This window comes from Aristolochia californica, unplaced genomic scaffold, assembly GCF_029961685.1.
Source record: "Aristolochia californica isolate CCGP_79_NKW_82.1479 unplaced genomic scaffold, dmAriCali1.0.hap1 SCAF_1, whole genome shotgun sequence".
NCBI lineage: Eukaryota > Viridiplantae > Streptophyta > Magnoliopsida > Piperales > Aristolochiaceae > Aristolochia > Aristolochia californica.
The window spans coordinates 59,201,809-59,215,625 of record NW_027181770.1 but is presented as its reverse complement, the minus strand read 5'-3'; the positions used below and the strand labels follow the sequence as shown (position 1 = coordinate 59,215,625).

At 37.4% G+C, this 13,817-nt stretch overlaps 3 protein-coding genes across 5 annotated transcripts; 2 read left to right on the top strand and 1 right to left on the bottom strand.

Moving 5' to 3' along the window:
• Window positions 1-54: 54 nt before the first annotated feature.
• On the bottom strand, window positions 55-3,102 carry LOC137963873 (protein LOW PHOTOSYNTHETIC EFFICIENCY 1, chloroplastic-like). Its single transcript, XM_068811093.1, has 2 exons — window positions 3,032-3,102; window positions 55-2,598 (listed from the first exon to the last, which is right to left on the bottom strand). Exon 2 carries the CDS (start codon window positions 2,319-2,321, stop codon window positions 405-407), a length of 1,917 nt encoding a protein of 638 aa, XP_068667194.1. The 5' UTR covers window positions 2,322-2,598; window positions 3,032-3,102; the 3' UTR covers window positions 55-404.
• A 286-nt stretch (window positions 3,103-3,388) lies between these two features.
• LOC137953312 (pentatricopeptide repeat-containing protein At5g64320, mitochondrial) lies at window positions 3,389-6,172 on the top strand. Its single transcript, XM_068800656.1, has one exon. It carries the CDS (start codon window positions 3,856-3,858, stop codon window positions 6,007-6,009), a length of 2,154 nt encoding a protein of 717 aa, XP_068656757.1. The 5' UTR covers window positions 3,389-3,855; the 3' UTR covers window positions 6,010-6,172.
• A 972-nt stretch (window positions 6,173-7,144) lies between these two features.
• On the top strand, window positions 7,145-12,973 carry LOC137953297 (putative pentatricopeptide repeat-containing protein At1g12700, mitochondrial). Of its 3 annotated transcripts, XM_068800643.1 has the most exons (5): window positions 7,145-7,225; window positions 8,767-11,891; window positions 12,053-12,135; window positions 12,379-12,422; window positions 12,657-12,973. In XM_068800643.1, the coding sequence occupies exon 2, from the start codon at window positions 8,783-8,785 to the stop codon at window positions 11,810-11,812; it is 3,030 nt and encodes a 1,009-aa protein (XP_068656744.1). In that variant the 5' UTR covers window positions 7,145-7,225; window positions 8,767-8,782; the 3' UTR covers window positions 11,813-11,891; window positions 12,053-12,135; window positions 12,379-12,422; window positions 12,657-12,973. The 3 variants fall into 3 exon arrangements, with proteins under 3 accessions (XP_068656744.1, XP_068656737.1, XP_068656728.1); XM_068800636.1 differs by lacking the exon at window positions 12,379-12,422; XM_068800627.1 differs by having other exon boundaries at window positions 12,053-12,422.
• Window positions 12,974-13,817: the final 844 nt, after the last annotated feature.

Here is a 13,817-nt window from a genome sequence, read left to right as displayed (position 1 = left end):
CTTCATCATGATTCAATTTTCTTCTGGAGGAGGCTAGAGAAATGAATTGGAAATTGAACCCTTTCAAAAACCTCTAACAACAATTAGTGCAGATAAATTAGTCCAGAATTTTTTTTTTCCTCTGAATCAGTAGTCTTAAGTCAAGACAGATACATGAGACAGTTGAGCGAACCATGGAAATGACTAGTCATCAATAAAAATGTGTCCTAATGTACAGAAGTACCGGTTCATGGTGGTTTAAAGTGAAAATAGAGTTCATACACTTTTGCATGGCAAAAACTCTTCTAGCAGGGTTACAAGTGCTTTTCATACCTATTGTTCAAAGTACAAAGCTGCCAGCTTCAATGTCATACAAGTGCTTCTGCCTTTATCTCCACATTTTTGTAATATCTGTCCAACAGAGTCTATGTAGGATAAAGTTCTTTAGTATCAAATGGTTGATCTCGTCGAGGAACATCAGCTAACTCACAAAACTTAGATAAAATCTTTCTAGTCTGTGTCTTCTTTTTCAGGTCCGGAGGACGGGGTCCCAGTACACTTGTATCAATAGTTGCTTCATAATACCTTGCTGATTGTATCACTGAATCATAAGCCTTCGAAGAAAGTCGGAGACCCTCATCGTTTGCACGAAGATACATCTCATATGCAAGCTTAGGCTTTGCATCGTTTACCAGAGCTTCAATAAGCATTTCATAGGTAATCTCATTTGGAGTTATGTTTTGGACCTTCATACGGTGGAACCACTCAAATGCTGCACTTCCCATACCCTTTTTTGCACAGCCACTGATAATCGCATTGAAAGTTACAACAGTTGGCTCAACACCACATGAGACCATCTCTTGGATTACCATATCAACTTTCTCCTGTTGTCCTTGACCGATATAAACTGAGACAAGAATTGTGTAAGCATAGAGATTAGGCTTGACACCTACTTTGCACAAGTGCTCCCAGACTTGCAAGGCTTCATCATACATCTTTCCTTTCTCAAGAGCACTAAGCAATGCACCGTAAGAGACAATAGTGGGTTTTTCTCCTTCTTCCACCATCCTCCTGAAAATTTGGACTGCAGCAGAAGTTTCAGATGCTTTCGAACATGCAACAAGAACAGCATTCCACTCCCTGCTTCCTGGTTTTAGGCCTTTCTCCTGCATTTTGTTGAGGAGTCTGACACCCCATCTCCAAATTCCTCTCTTCCTAGCTGCTGCGAGTAGAACGTTGAAGTGAGAAACAATAAGCTCATGTGATAGATTATTTGGTTTTGGTCCTTTGTCTAACAAGTCCTCGTACACCTCCAACGCTGCCCACCATTTCTTAGCCTTACCCATCAGCCATATAACATGATTACAAACTGATAAGCTAATTTCACCGTGCCTTTCTCTTATCCTTTTGTATAATTCTTTCAACACCGTATAATGCCCTTCCAGAGTACAAGCCCAAATGAGTTTCTCATAGTCAGCCCGACTGGCATGTAGCCCAGCATTATCCATTTCAGTGAGAAGCTTCAAAACTTTGGTGGTTAGGTGATCTCCTTTCACAAGCCATCGTCGCATTATCTGGTAACAGATTCGTACAGTGAAATTCTCAAGCTTAACTAATTCACTTGCCCAATCTTCTCCAGTTATCTCCTCATTTGGGTATTTTTCTCTTCTTTCAACAAACAACCTAAGAGCCCTTTCTCCATCTTCCAATCTTCGATAGGCCAACAGGGCAGTTGAATAGGTGACGGGAGATGGCACTAGACCTTTTGCTTGAATTTCAGAAAGTACATGCAAAGCCTCTTTAGCCAGCCCTTGTTCTATGTAAATGGCCATCAAAGTGTTGTAGGTAACAACATTAGGGATGATTCCCTGAGTTGCCATATCTTCCATGACTTTATCTGCTAGTTCAAACTGTCCAGATTGTTTAATTACGCCCAGAAGACTGTTATAAATGAACAGGTTAGGTCCCTCTGAATGATCACCATTCTCTCTCTTCACTTTGAGCCATTCAACGAGAGCAAGGGCAGAATCCAGTTTCTTGTCTATGCCAAAACCTCTAATAATTGACGAAAAAACAGGAAGGGGAAGCTCTTCAAAGTCTTTAAGTACCTCTTCCACATCCTCTACTGTTTTTACAAACTGTAGATTCATCGCCAAAGCACGTACATCAACTCTGGAACTACTTTCTTCACTTAATTCAGTTCTATCGTCTCTATTATCTGAATCATCTTTCTCTTCTTGACCCGAAGCACCTGTATCATTACTGTTCGCTTCTATCAGATTAAAACAGCCAATTTCTGCATTCTGTGTTTCCTCACAGAAATCATTTCTTTCATCTACCATTTGTTCCACAACTTCACCGTCCACAGATTCCTTCTCGACAGCAAAAGCTGAAACAACTGATATCTCACATGTGTCCGCCCTTCCATTGAACAAGCGGAAAAGGTGTACTTTTGAGCAATAGTTGAAAATTCTGTTTTCTGAAACAGAATATTTACTCTTGCAACAACAAGACAGGAAACTGAAACTTGGGTTGCTCGAAACCAATGAAACATACGAAGCTTTACTCAAGGAATCATCAAATTCCCACCTTCTCTCCCCAAATCTCCTCTTTTTGGTTCTGTAGGAAGAGGAAGATGCAAAATGAGAATTTAAAGGGGGTCCTACCAACATATTTCCTTTCAAGGAACCTAGAGCTTGCATACTGAAATAGATGTCAAGAACGAACTAAAATGACCCACATCCATTAAAAAGAGAAGCAGAACTAAATCTGCTTAGATTGTCACAAAAAAAATCCATCTGACCCGACCAAATACTCGGAAAGAGCATTGAGGTACAATCGTTGTAGAACAGGGAAACCACAAAAAGAAAAATGCATTAAAAAGGCAAAAGGTTAGAACTCCAATCTCCCCTTACAAGACCCAGATAAACCCAGAAATTTTTTCTCTCCAAATCAATAGTTCCCCATGTTCAGCAGTGGAGAAGAGTCGGAGAACACTCGTCTCTGATATCATATCGTGTACAGAGAAAGAACAAGGAAAGTGAATCTGTACCTATAACGAGCTTCGACTGATCTTTCTGAAGTAAGAAATAAGTGACTATCCAGAAGACGCAATTGTAGGTCCGACGAATTCGTGATGCTCGATCAATCGAAGTACTTTCCTTTGCATCGGATGTTGAGGCAGCCTAATGGATAGAATGTCTCCAGCAGTATCTGAACCTCAAGAGAGATTGGGCCAACCTTTAGTACACATTATGGATGTTAGAAAATATATCAAAAGGGTGTTTTGGTTATTTTACCATATAGGGGTATGTTGGTTATTTTATCACTTTAATGGTTAATAAATTTCGGATTCGGGTTGAACTGCAACCCTTGTATAGAAAATGCATTCCCCTAATTTCATTGCACTAACACGGCTCCGTGAAGGATGGGAAAAATCATCGCGCTCTGCTTTTCTGTTCAAGCCGAATTTGCTTTCAGTCTCTCTTACGCTTGTAGCGACCAGCGTCATCTCCACCACCTGATAGTGCACTGTATAAGTGATAGTTGAGCCTTTGAAGTGGTCCAATTACAGGATTGCATTCATGGCTTTCTGCATACTGTTTCTCTACAACGGAATGTGAGAGTATTTTTTAGAAGTATTGCACCTTTTAATTTCACTTATACCTTTGATGTCTTGGTTTAAGCTTCTATTTTGTTCATTTTATGAAAATGGTCATTTTTATTTTTATTATTCACTCAATCCTTTTCCTTACCTGTTGATTTTTTTTATATCTTGGAAAACAGAGGGTTTCTCCGGGTGGTTGATGGTGTTTTGCCTTTTCAGATATCTCAATGCTTCTTCCACTGAAATTCTGATGATTCTTATATGGAGTTATGATAAAAAGATTCAATAATGCAATTTTTTTCTTAAAAAGAGTGCCATCCAACTATGGAAGCTCTAGTTTTTGTTTATGTCCATGTCAGTATAGTACTGGGCATAATCATGGAGTCAACACAGAGAATGAATGGGAACAATTGCTTAAACCCTTTGACCTGGGGAAGCTTAGAAAGTCACTTAACTGGATCACCCCTCAAAGGTTGTGTAAATTACTTGAGCTTCCACTGGATGTGTCCATCTCAATGCAAATTTTCAATTGGGCGGGTTCACAAAGGGGTTACTCACATACATTTAATGTGTATTATGCTGTCATCGATAAGCTTGGTGGGGCTGGGGAGTTCAAGGCAATACATGAACTGCTGGGTCAAATGAAAGAGGAAGAGATCCCATTCAAAGAGTCTATATTTATTTTGATCATGAAATGGTATGGAAGGGCTAGATTGCCTGGGCAGGTTACTCAGATTCTGAGGGAAATGAAGGATCTCTATAACTGCCAACCAACATTCAGATCATATAATGTTGTTCTTGATGTATTAGTTTCAGAAAAATGCTACAAAATTACTCCAAAGGTTCTTGCTGAAATGATCCATAAAGGTATTCCTCCAACTGTTTATACATTCTCTATTGTAATGAAAGCCTTATGTGCAGTGAAAGAGGTTAGTACTGCAGTTTTACTTCTTAGGGAAATGACCAAGCATGGGTGTGTACCAAATTCAGTTGTTTACCAGACTCTGATACATGCACTTTGTAAGAATGGCCAAACAAAGGAGGGACTAAAACTCTTGGAAGAGATGCTGTTGATGGGTTGTTTACCTGACACAGAGACTTTTAATGATGTTATTCAAGGTCACTGTGATCATGGTCAGATGCAAGAAGCAACAAGGCTATTAGATAGGATGCTTCTTCATGGTTGCACCCCCAATATGGTTACTTATGGAGTTCTGATGAAGGGACTTTGTAGAAAAGGTCAAGTAGAAGAAGCCAGACAGCTACTAGATAAAGTACAGAATCCAAATGTGGTATTGTTTAATACACTTATAAATGGGTATTTAGTGCAAGGAAGGTTCAATGATGCTAGGTCAATACTTTATGAGAAAATGATACCAAGTGGATGTGATCCTGATGTTTTCACATACAACATCATAATTCGTAGTCTATGCCGAGGGGTTAGTCTAGGATCTGCTAGAGAATTACTTGATGAGATGGTAGAGAAGGGTTGCACTCCCAATGTTTTTACTTACACTCTGTTACTTGATGGGTTTTGCAAGGAAAACCGGTTACAAGAAGGTGGTGATATTTTGACAAAAATGTCTGAGAAGGGCTTCAAGCTAAATGTTGTGGGTTACAACTGCATTATAAGTGCTCTATGCAAGGACCATAAGCTCAACGAAGCCATGAATATGTTTTATAAGATGTCTGGTGATGGGTGCAGACCTGATATAGTTACATTTAATTCTCTAATCCATGGCCTATGCATGCATGACAGGTTGGATGATGCTTTCAAGGTTTATCAAGACTTGTTATTGGATGGTGTTATTGCCAATAATGTAACTTTCAACACATTGGTTCATGCCTTCCTGAGGAAAGGAGCATTGGAAGAAGCCATGCAGCTTGTGAAAGAAATGGCATTCCGGGGTTGCTTTCTTGATATTATTACTTATAATGGGCTTATAAAAGCTTTTTGCAGAGAAGGAAGTGTAGAGAAGGGGCTAGGTTTGTTGGAAGAGATGGTAAGAAAGGGGATTACTCCTAATAACATCTCCTACAATATTTTGGTTAATGGACTCTGCAGAATTGGCAAAGTGCAGGCTGCACTTGAACTTTTGAAGGAAATGCTGTATCGAGGATTAACACCAGACATAGTCACCTACAATAGCATTATAAATGGCCTTTGCAAAATGGGCAGGATTTGGGAGGCTTTGAGTTTATTAGATACGCTACAATCTGAAGGAGTTGAACCAAACACGATCACTTATAACACTCTCATCAGTTGGCACTGTAAGGCAGGTAAGTTTGATGATGCTCTCCTACTTCTCAACAAAGGGATTAGTAGTGGAATGACACCCAATTCTATCACATGGAATATAATGGTGAATAATTTTGTCAAGGATCCGGTAGCCTTGTATGAAGATAATCATGAAATTATATAGTTCTGGTCTAGTTTTGGGAGGCGGATTGAGTTATACAGGGATATGCAGATATTTTTGTTTCACTATTGAGTAGGGAGCAGTGATGACTTGTTGTATTGTTTGGAGAATTGTAAAAATAAAAAACTAAAAGGTGAATACGAAAACCCAGAAACTTTACTCTTTCCATGAAGATCATGAATTCCTTGTACTGACTCCTATCATTGATGTCCTGTGTCTTCTTCCTACTCCAAACCTACACTTGGAGAAGCTGAGAACCGCTGAAAAGCACCTTCATGACATTCGTCATGATCTTCGAAATTGCTCTTTCTCTGTCTGGCTCAAAAAGGCGATAGAAAAATCAATAGCATCTTCCAATTTCTATTGTTCTTACTGTTGTATGGTGGATTCAGGCGGATAAATTATGCATCATCTCAAGTCTTCTGTAAACTTTGATGACTATAAAAGTGTTGCCATGCTCAAGCAGGGGACGAAGTTCTAATGTTTCACATAATAGCAGCACACAACTTGTAAAACAAAATGGTAGATCCCAAAAGTCTTTTGAACCTGGTTTTGCTACTATGTTATACCTATAGGGATGGGCATTAGCTTGGGTTTTACGGGAAACCCGACCCAAAAACCTAGGTTCGGGTTTTTTATTTCACCCCACAGATGATGACACTTATTAGACCTAGGCCTAAGCCTCATGTCAATTACGTTGGCTCCATCCTAATCTAATTTAATAAAACTAATACAAATATTGATGGGATTAAAAAATGGTTTAATTTGGTTAACTCGGTTGAGTTAGACTTGGTCACTTTTCTGAGTTACTGACCGAGTCAAATTTTATAACATTAATTATTCAAGTTAAATGTAATTATTAAATTAAAACTTGGATACACCTACGCTTAGAGAATTTAGGTCCAGACTCCTTTACTTCCTACTGGAATGTGATAGGGCGATGGACAACTATATCAGTCTGTCAATTTTCCGGCTGTTCTTAGCGTCTCTGTTTTTACTTGCCAGATTTTTAATCTCATGTGTGAGAAGCCCTTTGTTGCCTGTTTCTTATTTTGCAGGGAGAGTCAAGGAGAAAGGAACTCTTATGGGCGTGTTTGGAGCGTATTGCTTTCCGCAGATAATGAACAAGTATGATTCTGGAGGTTTAGTTTTGAAGAAAAGAAAATTGACATCCACCAGAAAGGCCATTCTTAAGAAGAGAGTTCTTAGAGTCCTTCAGGTTTGTGAATTATGCTTGATCTTTATACTCCGCTTTCATGTGTTTTCTCTCTAAACTTTGAAACTTCTGCTGTTTTTTTTTTCTTCCAAATCTATCTTTTACTTTTATGTTTTTCTTCGGTACTTATGTTAGTTATAAATGCTCGAGTAGTATTTCATTGAGAAAATTAGTTGGTCCAACTTGTTTGGATGCCTGAGAAAGCTCTTTTTTCTTCTCTTACGAAAAGAGACGTGTAAAGGTGTATAATTGTGCAATACTGACATTATTTTTTTAAAGTTGTGGCTGGGACTGTTGCCATTGCTCCTTACTTTTTCGGACCTCTCAACTATCAGATTCTATGTTACCTGTTAACAGGTTCTCTTGTGGACGATTTCTGTGGTTGTTTTACACAAATCTACATACTGAATCCGTGTTGCAATGCCAGTCTGTGAATATGGAATTATCATCTATAATCAATTTGCTTAGTTTTCAGTTGCAGAATTTTACTTGAAATTTTTTTAGAACTTGAAGAATGAGATTGCATGAGAAGAAAAATTAATCACGAGAACTTTTCTTTGACGTGTTTTTGTTATCTGATAAAATGTTGAAGCTCTTAAAATATAAATCTTCTATTAGGTGAAGAGGGAGAGCTATTTATTCTCTTATACTTCTAAACAGGTGTTGCCTTAGGATATGTTATCTAGATATCTAATCTAAGGGTTCTTAGCCTTATTGTGAAAGCAGTGGTAACTTACCAAAAATGTTCTTGTTTTCTTTGGTAGAAACAGAGCACAAGGAAATGATTGAACTTTTTCAAAGTAAAAAAAATACATATTTTTAAGGAAAAAAATCCTTGTGGTTTTTAGAGTATATGTGCGTAATTGCCAGATATGTACCTGAGCAAGCTCCTAGCTCTTTGATATAAAGCATTATACATATATATTGAAAGTAACTGGTCACAAGGAGTATAAGTTCTTGCAACTCCCTGGTTGAACAGACATCTAGTACTTTTTCTCAACAATAACATGAATTTGTAATTTTGAATATTTCATCCGATGACCCAAAATATAGCAATCCAAAGATGCAGCTTTCAGTGAGCTTATTTGGATCCATTTTGTTACATGGCTTATATTGACATGTTCAAGGAATTTCTATTTCTGGTGCATTCTGTTTCGTAGGTGAAGACATCTGTTCTTGCCCTCTTGAACCAATTCATGTACTTGTTGAGAGATCTAATTAGGTATTTAGGTGTGAACTTGGTTGTGAATGTATCTTCTTTGTAAGTTTCTCCATTGGGCTCTGTCGGTGGATGTTCTGGTTTATTCATGCAAAGTTGATCTTGAACTTTGTGTTGAATGAAATTTGCACTCTCGTCTTTGCTGGATGCTGGTTAAGTCTAGCATACATGTCTTCATTCACAAAGTATTCAATCGTGTGATTGTTTTCAACAATGTGCTAAAGCCTAAGATTGTTCTGTCTTTCCCTTATCAGTTTTGTTTACTTGTTACTGATAAAAAGGAAAGGTGCCTTTTCATGATTAGCAAATGGATCATTTGTTGCAGAATGAGGCCGTCCTGAATGATTGCTTTGAACTGGGGGCAAAAGCCAAATCAAAAGCTTTGGAAATTGGTCCTGTCAGCTTGTGGCCTCTTTGACAGCTTGATTTGGGCAATTGGAGAAATAACCTCATTATCAATTATGGTGATCAGAGTTTCAGCATTATCCTCAAGGATTGTTGTTCGAAACTTAATTGTTTCATGCATTGGCTCTCTTTCTCCTATCTGCTCAGACCCTTTTGGAATAAATAATGGCACTATGTGCAAAACAGTTGTGCGATTACTTAAACCTGATGTTCTGATGCGAGCTGATTCTGGAGAGTCTGATGAAGATCCAAATAAGTTCAATAGTTGTTCTATTTCTATTTCTGATTCAAATACTGCTTTGGGTGTTTCCTGTCAAAGCCAGTTAGAGAATGTAGTTATTGATTTGTGTAAGTCAGGGAATATAAGGGTGGAGGATGCATTGAATCTTTTTCATCAACTCATTGTTGCACAGCCTTTGCCCTCAATTTCTTTGTTCAGTTATCTTTTTGGTGCCTTGGCAAAGAATAATCATTTCTCCACTGTGATTTCTATGTATAAGAAGATGAAATTGAGTGTCATTCCACGAGATATCTACATATTCAGTGTCTTGATTAATTGTTTTTTCCACATGAATCAAGCACAATTTGCCTTTTCCGTGTTTGGGGAGCTACTGAAATATGGTTTTCAACCAAACACTGTAATCTTCAATACTATGATCAAATGGTTGTCTGTTTCCAGAAGAATGGAAGATGCTACTAGACTCTTCATTAAGATGGAAGGAGATGGCTGCCTACCCAATAAAATTACCTATGGAACCATTATTAATGGGCTTTGCAAAATGGGAAAAGTTTCCGATGCCCTTGGTTTGTTGCAAAGAATGGGAAAGGGTGGGTGTACTCTTGATACATTGATATATAATCCAATTCTTGATGCATTATGCAAAGATGGTTTGGTTGATGAAGCCATTGATCTGTACTCGGAGATGGTTAACAATGGCATTTCACCAGATGTTGTCACTTATAGCTCCTTGATTGATGGTTTGTGCTCTTTGGGGAAGTTGAAAGAAGCCAAGAGGTTGATTAGTGAAATGGAGTACAGGAATATCTCACCAAATCTAGTAACGTTCAACACACTAATGAAAGGTCTCTGCAAAAGTGGGATGATCCAAGAGGCTGAGAGATTGTTAAAAGTTATTATCAGAAAAGGTCTGCAGCCTGATGTCATTACATATACTACGTTGATGCATGGTTATTCTTTGTTGGGTAAAGTGGATGCAGCGGAAGAAGTTTTTGAGTCTATGATATCTGGGGGCCTTGAACCCAATGATTATGTATATAGTGTATTGATTAATGGATATTGCACAAATCATCGCATGGATGATGCTATAAGGCTCTTTGAGAATCTGATGCTTAAGCAGCCTTTGCCATCAATTTCATTTCTTACTCTTCTTTTGAGTGCTCTTGCAAGAGAGAGATGTTTCTTTCCTGTGGTATCTCTGTATAAGAAGATGAGCTTGAGTGCAGTTCCACGAGATATTAACACTTTCAGTATTTTGATCAATTGTTTCTTCCATTTGAATCACATACAACTTGCCTATTCTGCATTTGGACAGCTCCTGAAATGCGGATACCAAGCAGACACTGTAATCTTCAATACTATAATTAAGGGGCTCTGTCTGCTGGGCCAGATTACCATGGCAGCCAAGTTCTTTGTGAAAATGGAAGGTGAAGGATGTCTACCAGATCAACATACATATGGTACCCTCATAAATGGGCTCTGTGAAGTTGGTAATGTCAGAGTTGCAATTGGACTGATAAAGAAGATGGAAAGAGAAAGATGTAGGCCTAATATAGTGGTCTATAACATGATCATTGATGCTTTGTGCAAAGATGGCTGGGTTAATAGAGCAATAGACCTCTACTCTGACATGATTCACAATGGCATTTCACCAGACATTATTACCTGTAACTGCTTGATGGATGGACTATGCAGTTCTGGACGATGGGAAGAGTCTAAATGGTTGTTCCATGAAATGGCAGATAGAGATATTTCACCTGATGTGGTAACCTTCAACACACAGATGAATGCTCTTTGCAAGGAAGGGATGGTCAAAGAAGCACATAAATTGTTAGAAGCTATCATTCAAAGAGGTCTGGAACCTAACATTGTTACATACAACACGTTGGTGGATGGATATTGTATGTTAAGGAAGGTGGATGTGGCTGTCAAACTTATTGAGTCTATGGTGTCTAGTGGTCTTGAACCTGATGATTATACATATAATGTACTGATCAATGGATATTGTGTCAGCCAACAGATTGATGAGGCCCTGAGACTCTTCCAGGAAATGTGTCAGAAAGGATTTATCCCTGATGCTGTTACCTACACCACACTGCTGGGTGGATTGTGTGACATTGGTAGAGTAGAGGATGCTCAAAAGCTCTTTGATGGGATGCTGCTTCGTGGCAACAAGCCTACAATGACTACATACATCACACTAATTAGTGGTCTTTCCAGGAATCAACAAATAAGCAAGGCAGTGAAGCTAATTCATGCTATGGCCAACTATGGCCTGCATCCTGATATCAAGGTCCTCAACATTCTAATCGATGGCTTATGCAGATCAGGAAATCTTAAAGATGCAAAGGATCTATTTAATGGAATCTCAAGCTTAGGCTTCATGCCAGATGTTGTAACATATAACATAATGATCCGTGGCCTTATTCAAGGAAGTCTGATGCAGGAGGCTCTTGATTTATTCAAACAGATGGAAGAAAATGACTGCTCCCCAAATTCAACCACATTTGGAGCAGTTATCCGTGGCTTTTGTGTAAATGATGAGATAGACAAAGCAATGGAATTTCTGAATGTGATGGCTGACAAGGGTCTTATACCCAATGCAAGCACCATTTCCATTATAGTGAAATTGCTTTCAAAGGAAGAAAATTATTGGGACAAGCTGGAGTCTTTTCCAGCATTTAAACCTGAGAGAGCAAAGGAAGTTGATGTGCTTACATTTCATTAATTATTCATGTTCTTCATCTTTTCCTCAGATTGAACTGTCAATGCTAATCATACTCTTCTGATATGATAGATATTGGAAGGTTAGTTGTTTACAATTTTTATGTATCTTTTGTTCTTTTATAACATTATATGCACAACATTTGATGCCATAATCCACTACTTGACTACGGTCTGCTTCCTCTGAGGATTCCAAACTTTAAACAGAATCTGCTGTTTTGATAATATTTATCTAAATCTGCAGGAATTTATATAATGGAGGTTCAGCTTCTATAAGATTTGGTCAGTGATGAAAAATGACCTGCTCTTACGAAGGATTTTCCCCCCGTAAGTGAGTTATTTCCGTTACAAGCAACTTATTTCTTTGGATTTGAACTATATGTAGAGTTTACCCTCTTTTAAACCTGGAGTTGTACAACTATTTCTTTGGTGGGGGAAATATCGAATACCAGTTCAAATCTTTACATCTTTCATACTGTTTACATTTTGCTCTCCTAGCAGTGTTAACTTAAATCTGATTACTGTAACAAGGCAAGAAATGATGTATGTTTCTTTATTTATGGATTTTAGATTTGCTAAAAGAAATTCAATGCAGCCATGCAATTTCGACTGAGGTATAGACCTTACAGGATTTATGTTTATTTTGCCACTTTGCTTCAGAATAATGTTGCAGTCTTTAACTTTTTGGTTCTGAAAATGAGAGAAGTTTGTCTAACTGCTTCAGATTCTTCCATTTTGGTTTTTTATTTCTCACATATTTTTCTTAGTCCCCTTTCTCATAGCTTTATTCTCTTCTCTTACTTTTGTGGGGGGAACAACCCTCTTTTTTGTGGAATATTGTTTTGCAGGTCTAATCTAGACTAACTTTGTTAAGTTCTGAAGCAACATGGATGCATGCAGCCTTTTGTCGGCTTCTCTAGTTTTTTGTGCCTTACATCTATCTGCTTTCTCACTTGCTCTATGTTCCTGTACATTTATTCTCTTTTCTTCTTTGTACCTTTAAATGATCCCTTTGCAAAGAGTTACTGAACATCAGACGTGTTCTTCCTCATGTTAATGTGGCATTCTGCTGGTATAATATTGCAGAACTACAGAATCTAACAGGTGACAAAAGAAATATGGCATCTAAGGGGGCAAATTTAAAAAAATTATTCTTTTGTCGATGTTTAACAGAATTTTGTGGAAAGTTTCGTAATCCTTTTTAACTACATTTTCTATTTGGGTGGATTTTTGTAATCCTTAGAAATTTCTAGTAGGTCTCATGAGGCAAAACCCTTAGGGGAGGGAGTTTTTAAGTGTACTTCAATGCCACATTTTATTTCTTTTTCTTGGGTTGTGTGTGTCCTGTGAATTTTTTATCTATAGTAGTTCATAACCTAAACTCGCATTGCTAATCCACTCTCAAAGTGTTATGGATTTTGGAGTAGAATTCCATAAGAGTTAGACTTGTGGAGGTCTAATTGCATAGTTGTTTCTCATATAACTCTTAGATGTTGTTAACAAAACATGAGATGACTTTTAATTTATTATTTTTTTACAAATTCACTTAATTGATATACTTGGATTTTTCTCATACAATTGTTTGATTTATGTTTAATTTTATCATTTTGTTATTTTATTTCTTATATATTTTAAATTTTTTATTATTTTTTTTATCAAGTTATGTAAATGATAGAAAGAGGTATAGGCTATGGTAAAGATAGGGGAATGGTGACGAGGAGACTACTTTGAAGCCAACTTGTGCTCACCCCTAATATGAGTAAAATACCTGTGTATAAGGTTTCTCATAATTATTTGTCACAACCCAAATCTCTTAGTGTACGTTTGGAACCCCTATAAAAGAAAAGAAAATAAGAATTTAATTATTATTATTTTAAAAAATAATTAGTAAAAATAAGATAATGATCAAATTCTTTTTTTTATTAACTATTTTTGGGAATAATAATGGTCAAATTTTTATTTTTATTTTTTTCCATGAGTTCCAAACAGACCTTTAGAGTTTGGAATCT

Excerpts from the sequence above, each read along its gene's own strand:
- LOC137963873 (XM_068811093.1), bottom strand. The coding sequence starts at position 2,321 with ATGGTAGATGAAAGAAATGATTTCTGTGAGGAAACACAGAATGCAGAA.
- LOC137953297 (XM_068800636.1), top strand. The coding sequence starts at position 8,783 with ATGATTGCTTTGAACTGGGGGCAAAAGCCAAATCAAAAGCTTTGGAAA.
- LOC137953312 (XM_068800656.1), top strand. The coding sequence starts at position 3,856 with ATGATAAAAAGATTCAATAATGCAATTTTTTTCTTAAAAAGAGTGCCA.